The following is a 20,100-nucleotide window of genomic DNA, read 5'->3' on the forward strand; positions in this document are numbered from 1 at the left end:
AAACCAATAAATAAAAATAAAACCACACACCCCTTGCCTGGGCCTGTCGTGCTTTCCACCCCCTTCCTTCGCCTCCCACTTCCCTGCTTCACATCAGGGAGGCCTTCTGCTCTGTTTTGTAAAGTGCCGGAAATGGATCTGGTTCAGTGACTCACAGACAAACCACAGAAAAACATGTGAGCGGCATCAGGTGAGGCTGGGCCCTCAGAATATGACGGGAAGCACCAGTCAAGCACCACACAGTATTCCAAGTGTGGTCTCAACACAGATTTGTACAAGGGCAGTACAACAGCTGCAGTTTTATTCTCCATTCCTTGCCTAATTATGGCCAGCATGGAATTTGCCTTTTTCACAGCAGCCGCACACTGGGTTGACATCTCCATCGAGCTATCCACTACCACCCCAAAATCCCTTTCTCGGTCTGTCACTGCCAGCACAGACCCCACCAGTGTATGTGAAGTTGGGATTTTTTGCCCCAATATGCATCACTGTAGTGTACACTTGCTTACACTGAATCTCATTTGCCATTGTAATGCCCATTCCTCCAGTCTGTAAAGATCCTTTTGGAGCTCATCACAGTCCATTGTTGTTTTAACCACCCTAAATAATTTGGTGTCATCTGCAAACTTGGCAACCTCGCTGTTCACCCCCAACTCCAGGTCATTGATGAACAGGTTGAAAAGCACCGGTCCCAACACTGATCCCTGAGGGACCCCACTGCTAACATCCGCTTTCCATCAATTTATCTGGAACAGACATTAAGCTGACTGGACTGTAATTTCCTGGTCCCCCCGGAACCTTTTTTCTAAATGAGTGTTACATTGGCCATTCTCCAGTCCTCTGGTACAGAGGCTGATCTAAGGGACATGTTACATATCATTGTTGGGAATTCATCAGTTTCCCATTTGAGTTTTTGAAGTATTCAAGGATGTATACCGGCTGGTCCCTGTGACTTGTTAGTTTGCAGTTTGTCTAGAGATTCTAGGACTTCCTGCCATGTTACCACTATTTGCCCAGTTCCTCATTCTCCCCTCCCCAAAACCTCTGTTCAGGAGAACGAATTTGTCCTATATCTTCAACAGTGAAGACAGATGAGAAGAATTCATTTAATTTCTCAGCAATCGCTGAGTGTAGACAAAGTCCATGCCTCTTTGTTGCTCTTGTTGGACCTATCAGCAAGCTTTGATACAGTAGATCAGGCCATCTTGTTGAGGCACTTGGGGGTAGAAGTAGGTATCAAGGGATGCACACTGAACTGGTTCAAATCGTTCCTCACGGATTAGACTCAAAGGGTTGCTCTTGGAAACCAGTTATCATTTGTGTGGGACCCATCCCGTTGAGTTCCAGAAGGCACAATACTATCCCCCATGTTTTTAACCTCTATATAAAGCCCTTAGGACAAATCATTCTTAGCTTGGGGGTTGGTTGTCATCAATATGTGGATGATACCCAGTTCTATATATTCTTATCCAAATGCACTGGTGATTCAGTAGAGGTCCTGAATGCTCCTGGTTTAACTGGCTAAAAGCGAACACATTGAAACTAAACCCTGAAAAGACAGAGGTAATGCTGGTTGGGAAGGCAGAGATCTTGAGGGACATTGTGGTCTCTACTTTTGATGGTGTTCAGCTGAGCCTTGATGACTCTGTTAAGAGCCTTGGAAATATACTGGACACAATATTATTGCTGGAGAAGCAAGTTAATGCCGTTGCAAAAAAAGGCTTCATTCCAATTCAGCCTAGCCCGTAAGATGGCCCCTTACCTTGATACGGCTAATCTGGCCACCTGGATCCATGCCACAGTAACATTGAGACTAGACTACTGTAATGCACAGTACATTGGTCTCCCCTCAAAATCAATTTGGAAACTGCAACTGGTGCAGAATGCTGCAGCTCAGTTATTATCAGGAGCTTAAACCAGAAACAACAGCACGATATACCAAACAATTACAATATATTGAATAAATCAAACCACTAGCTGAATCTATACCAAAAACTATACCTATACATATACCCCTGTGGTACCATCTATAAAGCAATACATATTTGATAAGAACAAAGTAACAATGTCATCATCAGTCAGCTGTGACATGATGGCACTTTACACGCACATGCACACACGCACACGCACTGCTGCTCTCATAAAAAGCTGCTTTGGATTTTGACGAGGCTTTGATCTATGGCAAACACTGAATGAACATTCACAATAAGTTAAATCCACAACAATTTCAGTATTAGAACTCTTTTTTTTAAATTTGAAAGGTTTCATAGGTTGCTGCTAAAACAATTTTAAGGACAAAATGTACTGGGAGGTTCTCCTGCACAAGAAAGCCTCTTTGTAGACTGCCTTATACTTTAGGTATCACTGGTGAAATTTAAGGACACTATGGCAAACCACCTCTGTTAGTCTCTTGCCATGAAAACCCCCCCCCCCAAAGGGGTTGCCATAAGTCGGCTGCAACTTGACGGCACTTTACACACTCAATACTGGGTAGACGTTTGTCTTTTTTAAAAAAAAAAATTAATTATTTTTTAATAATATCAAAACAATATGTATTATATTGATTTAAAAAGATATAAACATTACTAATTTAATCAATACAAAAAAAAAGAAATTTTTTTTGACTTCCCCACCATGCTCCTCTATCTGTTTATACTCTTAGTACTTCCCTTTGCATATATGTTCTAATTTAAATCATTCTTTATCCGGGGATTATATCATATACTTCAATGTTTAAAAACTAATAATAACACGCTTATATAAACCTGTACATTGAAATTAATTCAAATCCTTGGATATTTGCTAAGTTAAATTCATTTCCACAGTACATTCTCCCTGCCTCCCATTCCCCCACAAATCCCCCGTTGTCCTTTTGATTCCCCTGCAGCAGGCATCACTCTTCGCATGGGTTCTCCCCAAGGTCCCACTTCTCTGCTTTGTCCTGGTAGGTACCAATGTCTTCATAGGTATCGGCCAGTTCGACAGCCAAGCCCTGCAGAAGAACAAAGTGGATCTGAAGCATTCTTCTCTCTCCCTCTGGTAGCAAAATCCCACCTCTGGGATGAATTTGCTTTGCATTTCTCAGATGGTGTTTATAGCTGATGACTGTTAAGGAACGCTTTTTAAGAGCTCATAGAATCATAGTGTTGGAAGCGACCATCAGGGTCATCTAGTCCAACCCCCTGTACAATGCAGGAAATTCACAACTACCTCCCCCCCACACCCCCAGTGACCCCTACTCCATGCCCAGAAGATGGCCAAGGTGCCTTCCCTCTCATGATCTGCCTAAGGTTACAGAATCAGCATTGCTGACAGATGGCCATCTAACCTCTTCTTAAAAACCTCCAGGAAAAGAGAGCTTACCACTTCCCGAGGAAACCTGTTCCACTGAGGAACAGCTCTAACTTAGAAAATTCTAACAGGTGGAGAGATCAACACAAAGCACTTTGCAAGCCTGATCTCCTTTGGGAATTACACAAAACCAGCCTTCCAAAATCTAAGCGGCTGGATCCAGGTACCAAAAAATGTTGTGTTTACAGTGGACTCTGGCTCTGGAAAGCTTCTCCCACAATTATTTTTTAAGGTAACTCAAGGCTCTTTGTTGTTCTTTTTCTACAAACAAACTGATACATCGACCCATTTGGAAGGATCAAAACAGAAATCCTTGATATATCTCGGCTTTTTGGAAACTAATTTAGGATTAAGAGACACCCTGCTGTTGCCGTTTGAACAGCATCTATGTAGCAGCTCTACCTTGGGGGAAGGACTGGATTATCTGTAAATTCTGCAATATAAGCAGTCATGGGCATCAGAAGACAGAGGTGTTTTCCATACACGGACAGGCTTGTGCAGTTTACCTGTGGCTGCTGTGGCTGCCAATACAGCTCAGTAGCAAGGGGACTTCTGTAGGCAGGCTCCTTGCCCCGGTCCCCTGGTATTGGCCACCCCTTCCCCCGTCACCAGAACTTTTCCAGTTTTAAAAAAATAAATATCTCCATAGCAAGATAACAGTCTGAGTATCTGGTTCTCTAAATTCACACCTTTCTTTTTTTAAAAAAGTTAAGCCTCAAGCCCCTCTTGTTACGAGATCTGTCTTTCCCACTTTCTCACTTCAAAAAGGATGTGGACCGAATGGAGCGACGAGGATGATCAGGGGCCTGGAGACCAAGCCCTGCAAGGAAAGGCTGAGGGAGTTGGGAATAGGGCTGTCGATTCGGTTCGTCCCGAACAAAAAAACAGCTGAATTTCCCCCGATTCGGCGGTTTCTAGTTCGGATGGAAAAGAATTAAAAAAAGGTGGGAAAACGATGAGCCAAATTTGGCGAGTTCGGGCGGACGCTGAATAAATTCGGCGCCCCCAAAGCAGCATTCTCCCCCGGCCAATCGGTGGCCAAGCTGGGTCTTCTTCTGGCTAATCAGTCGCAGTTGAGTGTGTGAGCCCAGTTGCTGTCTGGCCCAGGGAGAGAAAGAGAGAGTGTCTGTTTGTGTGTGAGAGAGATCCCCATGGTGTGTGTGTGCATGTGCACACACCCCATCCTTAATGTGCATCTTTATTCCATTTACAGCACAGTCGCGGCTTTCCGCAGCTTGGGGGGGCATTTTTGGAGGTAGAGGTCCCAAAATTTCAGTGTATCTTGAGGGGACCCTTCATGCAAGAACCCCCAAGTTTTGTTAAGATTGGGTCAGGGGGTTCCGACTTATGGGGCCTGGAAGGGGTCCCCCCAATCTGCCCATTGGAATAAAGCAATTAAGAACACATTCATGGCTTTCCACGGCTCCAGGGGGGGCATTTTTGGAGGTAGAGGTCCCAAGATTTCAGTGTAGCTTGAGGGGACCCTTCTTGCAAGAACCCCCAAGTTTTGTGAAGATTGAATCAGGGCCCCCCGAGTTATGCGATCCCCCCATCCACCCACTGGAATGATTGGGAGCAGGCGATCCTGTGCATCTAGAGAGCGGCAAATCCAAGGCAAAACCTCCCATGCATAAATGGAATCGTATTGGATTACTCCTGAGTCCTGACTCTCAGTCCCTGCTCCTGATGGAAGAGAAGACATCCATAGTAAGACCCACTTTGGGGCTTTTCTCTATAATTTATTTCCTGTGTGTGAGTATGTGGGGGGGGGAGATTCTGTGTGTGTGTGTGTGTGTGTGTGTGAGGGGGGAAGCCAAAGGGGGGTGGGTTTACCTGATCTGTTGGGAGGTGGGCTTGATTGCCTCTGTGGAGTGTGATTTGGGGGGGGGGTTACCTGTCCTGGGGGGGGGCTTGAATTCTTTGTGAGTGTGATTGTTGCTGTGGAAGATTTGAATCCAGCAGCATTGAAATCTATCAATACTGAAGTTACGCAATTGGCACAGGTTGCACTTACGCTAGTAGCCTTATGAGATGCACTTTGGCTGTGTTTTAATGAAAAGATATGTTACCCATGCTAGTTATTCTGTTTACTTAAGCTTTGAGCATTGTTGGATGCATTTTCGGCGTAGTTACATCGGATGGGGGGCCCCATAAGTCAGGACCTCCTTACCCAATCTTCACAAAACTTGGGGGTTCTTGCAAGAAGGGTCCCCTCAAGCTACACTGAAATTTTGGGACCTCTACCTCCAAAAATGCCCCCCCAGAGCCGTGGAAAGCTGCGACTGTGCTGTAAATGGAATAAAGATGCACATTAAGGATGGGGAGACCACTTCCGGGCCCCATAAGTCGGGACCCCCTGACCCAATCTTCCCAAAAATTGGGGTTTCCTGCAAGAAGGGTCCCCTCAAGCTACACTGAAAGTTTGGTACCTTTACCTCCAAACATGCCCCCCTGGAGCCGCGGAAAGGAGCGAATTTGTTTTTAATGGCTTTTAACGGCCGAATTTTTCCCCGAACTTCGAACTTACTGCCGAATTCCATGGATCCGAATCGGGGGAGTTCGGACTTTGGCATTTCCCGAACAAAAACGGGCTAAATTTTGTCGAATCCGAATTTTACCGAATTTCTTTTTTCAACAGCCCTAGTTGGGAATGTTTAGTCTGGAGAAGAGGAGGTTGAGGGGGGACATGATTGCTCTCTTTAAGTATTTGAAGGGCTGACACTTAGAGGAGGGCAGGGAACTGTTCCTGTAGGCAGCAGAGGATAGGACTCACAATAATGGGTTTAAATTGCAGGTGAAAAGGTACCGGCTGGATATTAGGAAAAAGTTTTTTACAGTCAGAATGGTTCAGCAGTGGAATCAGCTAGCTAGGGAGGCGGTGAGCTCCCCCTTGCAGTCTTTAAGCAGAGGCTGGACAAGCACTTGTCAGGGGTGCCCTAGGTGGATCCTGCATTAAGCAAGGGGTTGGACTAGATGGCCTGTGTGGCCCCTTTCAACTCTATGGTTCCCCTTATGCACTTGCACCAACAGCTTGGAGCCGGCCCCTATCTGTCTTTGGAGTCCAGGTTACCTTCTTGCAACTTCCCCTGCCATTGAAGAAATACTCCTTTTTCATGCTTGACCATTCTGAAAATCAAGCAATCCTTCTTTCAAGAAGCTCAGGGCAGCATACCTAATTCTCCTTTTTCCATTTTATCCTCATAAGCACTGTTAGGCTGAGGGCTGATTCATATTTTACAAAACTCCTACCAGGTCTCCAAGAGGATTTTCTATCTGCCATGTGGAGGACTGAAACTTAATTTCTAGGCATGTGAGCGCCTGATGTGTACTGAGACCATAGCTTGTGTGGAGAAGCTTAAATCCCCTACCTTGCCATTTCCCCAACTTGAAAGGGCCCTGGTGAGCTGCTGTTTGCCCAGTAGGGGAAAGTTATGTGTAGCCATCAATACATGTCACTTTCTCCTGGGCAAATAGAAGTTCCCTGGGGTCGTTTCAGGTCAGGAAAACAGTGCAAAGGAGAAGGCTTAAGCCCCGTCTCCCACATACTGTGGTCCCAATCTGAATCAAGCCCATGCATACTGGGAAGCACAGAATTTCCAGAACGTATCTGATGAAAAGTGTTTGTGGCTGGTCACATGGCCTTTGTAACATGTGAGGAGGCCAGAGAGTGTGCATGATACGCCCAAGGCCCCCCAGCGAGCTTCACGGCAGAGCAGGGGATTCAAACCCAGATCTCCCAGATTCTCGTTTGACCATCTAATCCTTTCATTGCTGCTCACCTCATAAGTGTGGTCCTCACCAGGCGCTTCTTTACCATCACCCTAAAAAGAGAAAGAGGGAATAGAACCACATTCCAAGTTACTCCTTGCCTGCCTCAGGTTCCTCAGCAAGCCGTTCCTCTTCTTTTCAGCACTCACTGGCCTTGTTTTAAAACCCCACTGACATTTTAGGGAAGTCTTGAAATTCTCCACAGATAGACAAAAGAAATGTGGGATGGAGACAGATGACTGTTTTTCCCCAGAGAGCTCTGATGGTGATTTGAATGAGGGACTGCTACTCATGGTGCATGCACTCATCCCACGCTCCTGCTTCTAGGAGGATATTTTGAAGGTTTCTGTAGAGTTTCAAAGACCTGCAAACCTTTTGACCCGAGGTGACACTGCGATGAAAGGAATGTGTGTACACACCATAGGAAGCAAAGCTTATTTCAGACAGCTTTCCTCTCTAAAAAAACTATTGTCTGTCTTCAGCCTCAGAAACCAGCCTGCCTGTAGAACGGCTGCTTCCACACAGGGGTCCCCCCCCCAACCATGAGAACAGCAGGAAGTCTCCATTGTCTTTTGGGAGCGTTCACATGACATCTTGGTGCCTTTGCATATAATTCATAGGGATCCCAGGAATGGCTCCTTTGGGCCAGATCACTTTGATCTGGCTCTAATGAGGAAGTGTGGCTGCCCAGCCAATATGGGGAGTGGGCAGAGCCTTTCTTCGCCCACCCCATTTGGCCTTTTAATTTACTTTTTTATTTCACATCTGAGCCACGGTGCAGCTTTGCACAATGGCTTAGGAAGGAAAAGGGGAGTTGCTGGGAATGGTGAGGCATGCAGTTGTAGTGGCAGCACCGGTCACAGTGATAGGAAGAGGGGCAGGCTGGAGGGGTGGGCTGAGTGGCACAGGGGCAGGGTGAGTGGATGCTATCCAGGCCTCCCATTTGCTCACTGCTTTTTCCACAGGTAGGGTTGCCAAACTCCAGGTGCGGCCTGGAGAGCTCCCAGAATTACAACTGATCTCCAGATTACAGAAATCAGTTCCCCTGGAGAAAAGGGCTGCTTTGGAGGGTGGACTGTATGGCATACCCTGATGAGGTCTCTCCCCTCCCCAAACCACGCCCTCCCCAGGCTCCACCTCCAAATCTCCAGTAATTTTCCAAACTGGAGTTGGCAATCCTATCCATAGGGAGGGTGCCTTTTCCCACTCCATGTGGATGCAGTCAACATTCCCTTTTGCGCACCCCACACCTGACAAGAGGACACCATCCTGGGTTATGCACCAATTTGGCGCCACTGGGGTGACTGAAAGTCACAACCATTTCTTTGTGGGGTGGAACTTGAGCTTCACTAAAGCTCCTGCATATAGAGTTGGCGGCTCCGGGTTGGGCAATACCTAGAGATGTTTGGGGCGGAGCCTGAGGAGGGTGGGACTTCAAGGTCACACAGAGTCCAATTGCCAAAGCAGCCATTTTCTCCAGGGGAACTGATCTCTATCAGCTGGAAATCAGTTGTAATAGCGGGAGATCTCCAGCCACCACCTGGAGGTTGGCAACTCTACCTGCATACCACCTTCCTGTTCAGTCATGACATCTGATTGCTTTTCTCTAATGAGGATGTCATGCCATGCTGGTCACAGAGCAAAGTGCTGCCTTGGAGATGGGCCTTGGATGTTCCCCTCGTTCTTGTTGAGATGAGGCAGGGAAGGTAGAGAGGAGTGTTTGTAGACTCGGCTCCCTGGTGGGAGTAGCTTTGGGCCCCTGTTGTGGTCACTAGGGAAGGGACGCATGGACAGCCGGCTGTGACAGAGAGCTGAGAGTTTGTCACAGGTTATAGGAGTCTTTCATTGGTGGTGGTTGTACTTTATTACATACTCTCCATCTCTTTAAATCGGGGGGGGGGAGTTTTAAATATTTTTATAACACAGTGTATGCAATAATGTGTCAAAGAAGCAACTTGTACATTGTGTACCAAGTGTTGGAAACACTAGAAGTAGCATTTCAGTGGGAATGCCCAACACACTCACCTTCCCCAGAACCATGAACAGAGGGACGCTTATGAACAGGAAAAGAAGAATGGACTGGATCAAAATGATGGTATCTTTCATGGTGTTCCGATTTTGCACTTGCTCATAGGTGCTGATACCTTAAAATGAAAGGGAGGCTGACCTCAATGATTTGCTCTGACACCATATCAGACCTGGGCTGTTTTCCTGGGGCAACTGAACCTTTCAGATGCATCCGGATGTGATTACAATTTTCCTTTCCATCATTGAAACAGGATAGTTCTCCAGATATGATCTACATTAGACTACAAAAGCAAGCAATGATGCCGTGCAACTGCATATGCATCAGGCAAATACGTAAGAAGAAGAAGAAGTGTTGGTTTTTATATGCTGACTTTCTCTACCACTTAAGGGAGACTCAAACCGGCTTACAATCACCTTCCCTTCCCCTCCCCACAATAGAGGTAGGTGGAGCTGAGAGAGCTCTTAATAGAACTGTAACTTGCCCAAGGTCGCCCAGCTGGCTTAGTGTGGAGGAGTGGGGAAACAAATCCAGTTCACCAGATTAGCTTCCACCGCTCATGTGTGGGGGAGTGGGGAATCAAACCCGGTTCTCCAGATCAGACTCCACCGCTCCAAACCACCGCTCTTAACCACTACACCACGCTGAGTGGTAAGCACCCATGGCATCTATTAATACAGCATATAACCCTCTAAACAGAATTTGATGAAATCCAAGATGCATCCTGGGAACGTATGGTTGCAGACCTGCTAGAAGGGGCTGAAGGCAGAATTCTGCTGGGGGGGGGGGTTCCACACACGTGGCCTCAGATCTAGAAGAGGGGAGTATTTAAGAGAGTATTAAGATTCACCCATGATTCTGAGCTCAGTGCCGCAGCGCTGCTGCATTGTTATCTTCTCTTTATCATCATCACTCCGACAGAAGTAGGTGCCACTGTCTGCATGCTGGAGTTTGGCGATGTTGATCGTTGACACCGATGAGTTATTGATTACATGGACTCTGGAACTGTTCTCCAGCTTCTTACCTGGACCCTGCTCCATCTCCTTATACCAACTGACCTCCGAAGAGGAAATGCAGTTGAAGGAGACTCTGGAGCCCCACCTTACAGCAATGAAGCGCGGATTCTTCAGACTGTGAGGATGTGATGCGCCTGAAGAAAAGAAGCACACCACCAAGTGGAGGTCAGGAGGGAGGAAGATGTCTCTCTGGTTTTCCGGTGGTTTTGTTTGTAAAAGATTTTGTGCACATTTTTGAAATTTAATCCCCAAATTTTAAAATGCTTTCAGTTCCATTTAAAGAGTTTTCTTCTAGATTACTTTCAAAAATGGTCTCCCAAGTCTCTGTGGGAATGGAAATCTTATAGAGCTCCAGAACTGTGACAAGATTGTGGAACAACTAAACATGAAACCGAACCCAAAGGGTGCTCATTAATGGCACAACTTCATCCTGGAGAGGAGTGACCAGTGGAGTGCCACAAGGGTCTGTCCGGGGACTGGTGCTATTTAACATTTTTATAAATGACTTGGAGGATGGAATAGAGGACATGATAATTAAATTTTCAGATGACACCAAGTTGGGAGGGGTAGTTAATACCCCAGAGGACAGGGTCAGAGTTCAGAATGACTTTGATAGACTGGAGATCTGGGCCATAAACAATAAAATGGATTTCAATAGGGAGAAGTGTAAGGTACTTCACCTAGGCAGAAACAACTTAAGGCACAGGTACAGGATGGGAGATAGTTGGCTTGACAACAGTACATGTGAAAGAGATCTGGGAGACTTAGTGGACCACAAACTGAATATGAGTCAACAGTGTGATATGGTGGCTAAGAAGGCCAATGCAATTCTGGGCTGCATCAAAAAAAGTATTGTGTCTAGATCAAGGGAAGTAATACTACCACTGTATTCTGCATTGGTCAGACCTCACTTGGAATACTGTGTCCAGTTTTGGGCTCCACAATTTAAGAATGATGTTGACAAGTTGGAGCATGTCCAGAGGAGAGCGACCAGAATGGTCAAAGGTCTGGAATCTGTGCCCTATGAGGAGAGAATTAAGGAGTTGGGTTTGTTTAGTATGGAGAAGAGAAGGTTAAGGGGTGACATGACAGCCATGTTTAAATATTTGAAGGGATGCCATGTTAATGAGGGAACTAGCTTGTTCTCTGTTGCTTCAGAGACTAGGACACGGAGTAACGGATTTAAACTAATAGAAAAGAGATTCCACCTAAACATTAGGAAGAACTTTCTGACAGTGAGGGCGGTTTGAGGGTGGAATGCCCTGCCTCGGTGGAGTCCCTGTCTTTGGAGGTCTTTAAGCGGAGGTTGGATGACCATTTGTCGGGAGCCCTTTGATTTTGGGATCCTGCATGGCAGGGGGTTGGACTGGATGGCCCTTGTGGTCTCTTCCAACCTTGTGTGATTTTGTGATTTGTGAAATGTCAAAGAGAGCCTTTGGGACAGGAGCACCCTGTGAAGGTTGGTAAGAACATCAGAAGAGCCCTGCTGGATCAGAACAGTGGTCCATGTAGACCAGCATCAAGTTTAACAAAGTGGCCAACTAGTTCCCCTGGAAAGCCAACAAACAGGGCACAGAGGCCAAGGCCTCTGTTCCCTGCTGGTGTTCCCTGCCAAGGCCTTTGTTCCCTGCTGGTGTTTCCTAGCACTGGGGTCAGAGGTGTATTGCCTCTAGATGTGGAGGTTCCCTTTAGTTACCATGGCCACTGATAGACCTATCCTCCATGAATCTGTCTAGCCCCCTTTTAAAGCCATCTATGCTGGTGGCCTTTTCACAATTTAATTATTCATTGAGTAAAGAAGTATTTCCTTTTGTTCATCAGCTTTACTGGGTGCCCCTGAGCTCCAATATTATGAAAGGGGAGAAAAAGCTCCCTCTATCTGCTTTTTCCACCTTATGTATAATTTTATAAACCTCTGTCATGTCCCCCTTAACTTTCTTTTTTCTAAACCAAAAAGCCTCAGACTCTCCAGCCTTTCCTCACCCTCCAACCCCAGGGTCATCCTTGGTTGCCCTCTGTTTGTACTTTTTTCAGGGCTGCAAGAACCTTTTTGAGATGTGGTAACCAGAACTGCACACAGCATTCTAAGGAGGTCTTACCCTAGATCTATGCAAGGGCATTACAATATTAACAAACTGGAGTAACTCTCTTTAGGATTGCACTGTTACCTGTTACCGTTTTATTCACAATCCCTGTTCTAATAATCCTCAAAGGGAGTGTTGGTTAGGGAAAGAAAGCAGAAAATAGAAAAGCTGAAGTTGACTTGACTCAAACAAAACTTGACTGAGTAATATCCAAGGCAGAAGATAGAAAGAAATAATTTGTGAAACCAGTGATAAATAAGCGAGAGGTTCCAGGTGGCTGGGTTGGTCCAAGAAAAATCCAAAAGTAAAAGCTCTGTAACACCTTTTATTAAGACCAATAAAAACAACACCACACGATGTGCAAGCCTTCGAGTTCTCCAGAACACTTCATCAGGCTGAATATTTTAAAATGTTTAGCCTGAAGAGGAGAAGACTGAGAAGGGATATGATAATCATCTTCAAGTACTTGAAAGGCTGTCATAGAGAGGATGGTGCAGAGTTGTTTTCTGTTGCCCCAGGAGGTCGGACCAGAACCAACGGGTTGAAATTAAATCAAAACAGTTTCCGTCTTGACATTAGGAAGAATTTTCTAACAGTTAGAGCTGTTCCTCAGTAGAACAGGCTTCCATGGGAGGTGGTAAGCTCTCCTTCCCTGGAGGTTTTAAAGAAGAGGTTAGATGGCCATTTGTCAGCAATGCTGTTTCTGTGACCTTAGGCAGTTCATGAGAGGGAAGGCACCTTGGCCATCTTCTGGTCACTGGGGGTGTGGGGGTTGGAGGTAGTTATGAATGTCCTGCATTGTGCAGCGGGTTGGACTAGATGACCCCGGTGGTCCCTCCCAACTCTATAATTCTATGATTCTATTATTCTAAAAAGAAAGGAGGCAAGAAACACCTTGTTTTTCTCTCTCCCCTTCTTGTTTTTTTGAAGCATCCAACTTGATGAAGAATTCCAGAGAACACGAAAGCTTGCAATGTTTTGTGTCATTTTGTTCATCAGAATAGAAAGTGTTGTGCTTTTTCATCCATAAAGGAAGTCATTGTACCGTGAGGCTAATTTTCATAGTTCGGGGGGTGGGGGAGGCTCCCTTGCTTACAGCAGCTTTTGCACCTCTGTTTGCTCAGATAGAATCGAAGTGAATTTGCTTCTTCAGAATTCTTTGCTAAAAATTGTGAAGATGAATAGTGTTGCCATTTAGCCTCCATTTTCTTGGCATTAATATCTCCCCCTTGGCTGGTGACTAGGCTGCTTGCTCTGCTAAGCTCAAGAATATCTGCTCACCAGTTGATATGCAAGCCAACCCAACATTTACTAGGTAAAATCTATAAACTATTGGTGACATACGATACAGAAGACGAACAGGTGATGTCGTGCCAAATTAAATGGATGGAGAATTTGAACGAGACCATAACGATTGATGAATGGGAACAACTATTTTGTAAGAATCTCAAATTTACGTTATGTTGAGGGATCCATGAAAACTGGTTGAAAATGCTACATAGGTGGTACCTTACGCCAAGTGACATTCAAAATATGAACAACCTGACATCTGGCCTATGTTGGAAATGTCGTAAAACTAGGGGCACTTTCTATCACTGCTGGTGGACATGCAAATTAGTTCAGAAATTTTGGAAGGAAATACATAAGAACTTAGAAGGCATTATTGATCAAAGTATATTATATGACCCCAAATTATTTCTGTTAAGTAAAACACCGGATAGTATCAACAAAGATCAACAGAATATGCTGAAATATTTAATCACAGCGGCTAGAGTACTATTAGCATCTCTATGGAAAACAAACAGAATTCCTACCATAAAGACCTGGATGGATAAATCCTATGAATATATAACTATGGCACATCTGACTGAAACCTTACAAATGAACAATCAAAAACAAATTAGAGACAAATGGACACCTTTCTATGATTACATTACAAACTAAAAAATAACAACAAGACTCCAAGAGTCATAGTAGATTCAAGGTGGCGCTTTAATCTACCTTACTAGAAAATAACGGTATTAATAAAAGATCCAAGGGGGTAGTACAAGGCGCTACACCACTAAATATTATTTTAATAATTTATTGCTGGTTTGTTTGTTTTTTCCTCCCTATTCCTTTTTTCCTTGTGTATCCCTATTTATCGTTAAAAATCAATAAAAATATTTATTAAAAAAAAGAATATCTGCTCTAGAAGGCCCTTTTTGTTCCAGGGGGCATTTGCAGGACAAAAGAAGTGAGTAAGGCAGGAAATAGGCCAAAGCAAGATGCTTCCAACATCTAGGCTTTCCAACCTCCAGGTTCTAGCTGGAAATCTCCTGCTATTACAACTGATCTCCAGCCGACAGAGATCAGTTCACCTGAAGAAAATGGCCACCTCGGCAATTGGACTCTATGGCATTGAGGTCCCTCCCATCTCCAAACCCCGCCCTCCTCAGGCTCCGTCCCAAAAACCTCCCACCGGTGGCAAAGTGGGGCCTGGCGGCAACCCTACCAACATCACACTACATGGCAAATGTTGGGACCAACTAGCAACATTTGAAGAAATTTGAAGCAATATTTGAAGAAGTTAGGAAGGGACACAGGGAACTTGGGAATGGGAAATAGACTTAGGGTTGCCCGATCCAGGTTGGGAAACACCTGGAGATTTGGGGGGTGGAGCCTGAAGGGGGGTTGGGGAAGGGAGGGACTCCAGTTGGGTATAATGCTATAGAACCACCTTCCAAAGCAGCTATTTTCTCCAAGTGAACTGATCTCTATTGCCTGGAGATCAGTTGTAATAGCAGGAGATCTCCAGCCATCACCTGGAGGTTGGCCATTCTAGAAATAGCAGAATGGGCTTCTGGGGAAGCTGCCCAGGGACACTAGGCTATAAGGCAGAGGGACTTGAGTGAGAAAGGGGGCCAGCAGGAGATGAGTAGAAAGGGGGTGGGAAGTACTGAAGCAATGTTGAGGAATGGCTACTATCCGCCCCACCCCCCGACCCCCACTCACATGTGCACTGGTCTGGGGAAGAGAGACAGGAACGTCTAACAATAAGGTTTTCCTCCAAAATATAGTTGCAAAGTCTGACTAAGACTCGTGGAGAAGGGATAGATCATAGCAGAGAGAAAGGGATAAAACAAAAACAGGGTATTTCCTGATCCCAAAGGAAGTTATAGCATAAGGGAGGATGGCAAGGAGAATATAAGAAAGACCCTCTTGAATCTATCCAATTGATCCACCTATGCATAATTTAATGTGGCAATTATTCCCCCCCCCATTCCTTTTCTACAATGAAAAGTCCCAGACTTCAGCCTTTCGTCACAGGAAAGGAACTCCAAGCCCTAAATCATCTCAGTCGCTCTCTTCTATACTTTTCCCAGCTCTGCAGTATCCTTTTGGAGATACAGGAAACAGAACTGCACACAGTACTCCAAATGAGGCCACACCATAGCTTTATACAAGGGCATTCCAATATGATGTTTTATTTTTTATCCCTTTTCTAATAATCCTGAGCACGGACTTTTTCCACTGCTGTCACACACTGAATCAACACTTCCATTGAGCTTTCCACTACAACCCCAAGATCTCTTTTTTATCAGTCTCAGCCAGCTCCGACTCCCACCAGCATTTATTTAGTTAGGATTTTTTGTTCCAATGTATATCAACCTCGGGAACCAGAAAAAAAACACAAACTTTTTCTATGTATTTTTGTGTGCGGGCAAATATCTGTGTGCGTATTTTTCTGTGTGGGCATTTTCCCATGTGGGCATTTTTCTTGTGCACATTTATGACAATGGGTTTTTTTCTGTGTGCGATTTTCATGTGGGCTTTTTTCATGTGCGTTTTTTTCACAGACCCATCAACATTGCAACCAACATTGCACTTCATTTGCCACGCTGTTGCCCTCTCACCCAATTTAGAGAGATCCTCCTGGAGCTCTTTAAAGTCGGCCTTTGTTTTCACCCCCTCCAATGAACAAATTATCTAGCACGTGTCTCAATACTGAGTGAGAGCCTGTGCAGCTCACTTTCCTCCATGGTGAGAACTACCCATGCATCCCTGATCTCTGTTTCCTGTCATTTAACCAATTTTTTAATTCATGAAAGGCCCTTCCTCTTATCTCACGATTACTAAGCTTATTCAGGAGTCTTTCATGAGGGACCTTATCAAAAGCCTTTTGGTAATCCAATGTCTGTAGGATCAACCCTTACCAACATGCTTGTCAACCTGCTCAAAGGCCTCCAAGAGGTTGGTGAGGCAGATTTTCCCTCAGCAGACTTTGTTACTTGATGTGCTCAACCATTCTTTCTTTAATAACAGTTTCTACTCATTTACCTGGAACAGATGTGAGGGTAACTGGCCTATAATTTCCTGCTTCCCCTTTGGACCCCCTTTTAAAAATTGGTGTAAATAGTTCTCGCCATGGAGGAAAGTGGAAGGAAAATGTCCTGGTAGCTAGTAGTTCATCTCCTACATAATTTTTAATTTGGCTCTTAAGATCAAGGCTCAAATTGCTTTTCAGTTGCAAAACTTACTGCAGGACTGCAGGAGAGTCTTTCCCTCTCAGCCTAACTATGGATTATTGATAATTGATAACAATAAAGTTTATTGTTTGTGGCCTAAGACCATTGCAATCTGTCATATAAAACCTAGTCATAAATAATAACATTAAAACAATCTGACCAAAAAAATGCAACTATGGATTATTGCAACAATATAGGAGGAGCTTTTTGACTGCCCCGCGTTTCTTGGAGGGTGGGTGGGACAAACAGGCAAGCAGAGATAGATCATACTCTTTAGATCTGAAAAGCTCTTTGATATTCAGGATGTTGCCAGGCTGAACAGCCCCCGGACCCAGATGTTGCTTCATTTGCTCTGTTCTAGACTTAAAGGGCATAATCTAACAACTGAGATTGCTTGGAGGCACGCGCAGAGTACTTTCCCTTCCCCAAGCAGCCTCCACCCAGAGCTTATTATTTTTAGAAACAAATCATTGTCAGGTTCAGCCTTGAAATATTTGGTTACCAAGCCCAAAGCCCCAGGGTCCAACCTTGTTTACTCTAAAATGTGCCCTTGAAGAAGCCAGCCCTGGGTGTCTCTCCTCTGCCCCAGAGCGCAGGTGTCCCAGAGGAAGTGGGCAGCAGGAAGCATCGAGCTCGGTGTTGATCCACATCGTTGCCCGTACCCCTCCCTCCCTTTTCGGGTTTCTGTGAACGTCAGCCAGAAGGACAAAGCTCCTTGGCATGGGACTGCGTCCGATGAGCCCTTCCTCAGAAACACCGAAGGAGGAGCAGAAGCCCAGCTTGGGTTAAAGTGAAAAGCATCAGGGCTCAGCACATCCAGGGTCCCACTCTTTTACCTGGAATCCCTTCCTTTTCGGACTCAGGTGGAAGATCCCCCTCTCCCCCGTTGTGAAATATCAGGCAGGACCGGGCTTCTGCCCCTCTCTGTCGTAGAAATTAGCCCCTCAGCCTGAGGCAGGCAGGCAAGCAAACTCTCTTGCTGCCTCCACCGCCCCATGGAGAGGCCCATTGGGCTGAAGAAATAGACCAAGCCCTACCTGAGGCCACTAGGCTGAAGAAATAGACCAAGCCCTACCTGAGGCCACTAGGCTGAAGAAATAGACCAAGCCCTACCTGAGGCCACTAGGCTGAAGAAATAGACCAAGCCCTACCTGAGGCCACTAGGCTGAAGAAATAGACCAAGCCCTACCTGAGGCCACTAGGCTGAAGAAATAGACCAAGCCCTACCTGAGGCCACTAGGCTGAAGAAATAGACCAAGCCCTACCTGAGGCCACTAGGCTGAAGAAATAGACCAAGCCCTACCTGAGGCCACTAGGCTGAAGAAATAGACCAAGCCCTACCTGAGGCCACTAGGCTGAAGAAATAGACCAAGACCTACCTGAGGCCACTAGGCAGACTCCCAGCACAGTCCACACCACCACGCACACCTGGAATGAAGAAGCTGCCATTGCTGGTTGACCACAAAACACCCAGCCACCCGGACACTCACTGGCTGCCTGCAGTCTTGGCGAAAACACCACCAGCCCTCTCTCAGCCTAAAAAACGGAAAATGTTAAGCCCCCCCGGCCCCGCTGAGGTTCCTTTTCCTGCCTATGTAAATGCAGCTGTGCGGAGGCAGCCCCTTGGGAGCTTGGCCTTGAACCGGGTGCAAGGCATCATGAGGCTGGGGTGCCACGGGCGACTGGTTTGACGGGCAGGACCAATGTGTGCTGGGCTGGGCACGTGGTGGCTGGTAGGTTATGTGGGGAGGCGTTACACCTTTGTTCCTGGGTGGTCCTCTGTCCCCTCAATAGCTGTACCAGAAGCTCAGATGCAACAGTTTTCCGCAGCCGTGTAGGGGAAACTGCCTCTGTCAAGACGGCTGGTTGGCATGCTGTTGTTAAAGGCAGAAGAGTTTTTCAGGGAACAAGGAGATAATCAGGATGGTCTCTTCTCTACCCTAACTAACTTCTAGGACTTTGAGAGAGGGGGAATAAAAACGTGTTCAAACATAGTAGCCTTTCTTAGGAAAAGTGCTTTTGAAATCCAGCCTACAAACATTAGGTCAGCAAGGATGCCACAAATATGGCCCACATGTGCTGAAAACTGGATTTAGCATTGAAGAAGTAGTGTTGGTTTTTATAGGCTGACTTTCTCTACCACTTAAGGGAGACTCAAACCGGCTTACAATCACCTTCCCTCCCCCTCCCCACAAGAGACACCCTGAGAGGTAGGTGAGGCTGAGAGAGCTCTAAGAGAACTGTGACTAGCCCAAGGTCATTCAGCTGGCTTCATGTGTAGGAGTGGGGAAACCAACCCGCTTCACCAGATTAGAGTCCGTCGCCCATGTGGAGGAGTGGGGAATCAAACCCAGTTCTCCAGATTAGAGTCCACTGCTCCCAACCACCGCTCTTAACCACTACACCACACTAGTGTAAGCACGTCAGCTAGCCACATACAAGGAGCCATTTTTGGAGTGGCCGTATGAACATAAACTGCTGGATCAGATGAAGGAAGCATCTAGTCTGATATCTTCCCAAGTAGTCAGCCATATGCCACAGGAAGTTAGGGTTGCCAGCTCCAGGTTGGGAAATACCTGGAGATTTTGGAGGTGGAGTCAGAGGAGGGTGGAATTTGGAGAGGGGAGGGACTTCAATGTCATAGAGTCCAATTGCCAAAGCAGCCATTTTCTCCAGGGGTACTGATTTCTATTGCCTGGAGATCAGTTTAATAGCAGGAGATCTCCAGCCACCACCTGGAGGTTGACAATCCTACAGGAAGTTCATGAGCAAGGCAGGAAGGCCCCATGGTGTCTGCACCCAGGACAGCCTTTACACTGCCTCTGAAAATGGAGGTTCACAGTCCTGAGCCATTTACAGACCTGTCCCTCCATAACTCTGTCTAATCTTTTCCTAACCCCGTTTAAGTTTGTGGCAGTCACCACATCCTGTAGTAGCGACTTCCCCAGCTTAAAAATGTCCCTTTGCACATTGTTTTAGCAGACTTTGTGCTTTCTGCGGCAAATCTATCACACCAAACAGAAGATCTACACAACACCCCCCACCCCCATGGGCACATCTTCAGGCTATTCAAATAGTGTAATTCTCTCTGCTTTCTAGGTGGTCCCTTTGGGAGTTCTTTGGAAGAAGACGACAAAGAAGAGTTGGTTTCTATATGCCAATTTTCTCCTCCTTTTAAAAGGAGAATCGAACCAGCTTACAACGTCCTGCCCTTCCCCACAACAGACACCTGGTGAGGCAGGTAAGGCTGAGAGAGTTCAGAGAGAACTGCGTCTAGCCCAAGGTCATCCAGTAGGCTTCATGTGGAGGAGCAGGGAATCAAACCTGGTTCTCTAGATTAGAGTCCC

At 45.9% G+C, this 20,100-nt stretch overlaps 1 protein-coding gene across 1 annotated transcript; it reads right to left on the minus strand.

Annotated features, from left to right (window-relative positions):
* Positions 1–2,893: 2,893 nt before the first annotated feature.
* On the minus strand, positions 2,894–18,202 carry CD79B (CD79b molecule). Its single transcript, XM_056863914.1, has 5 exons — positions 18,133–18,202; positions 9,996–10,295; positions 9,145–9,263; positions 7,131–7,172; positions 2,894–2,992 (listed from the first exon to the last, which is right to left on the minus strand). Exons 1-5 carry the CDS (start codon positions 18,200–18,202, stop codon positions 2,894–2,896), a joined length of 630 nt encoding a protein of 209 aa, XP_056719892.1.
* Between the last annotated feature and the right edge of the window lie 1,898 nt (positions 18,203–20,100).

Source organism: Euleptes europaea, chromosome 18 (genome assembly GCF_029931775.1).
Source record: "Euleptes europaea isolate rEulEur1 chromosome 18, rEulEur1.hap1, whole genome shotgun sequence".
Taxonomy (NCBI): domain Eukaryota; kingdom Metazoa; phylum Chordata; class Lepidosauria; order Squamata; family Sphaerodactylidae; genus Euleptes; species Euleptes europaea.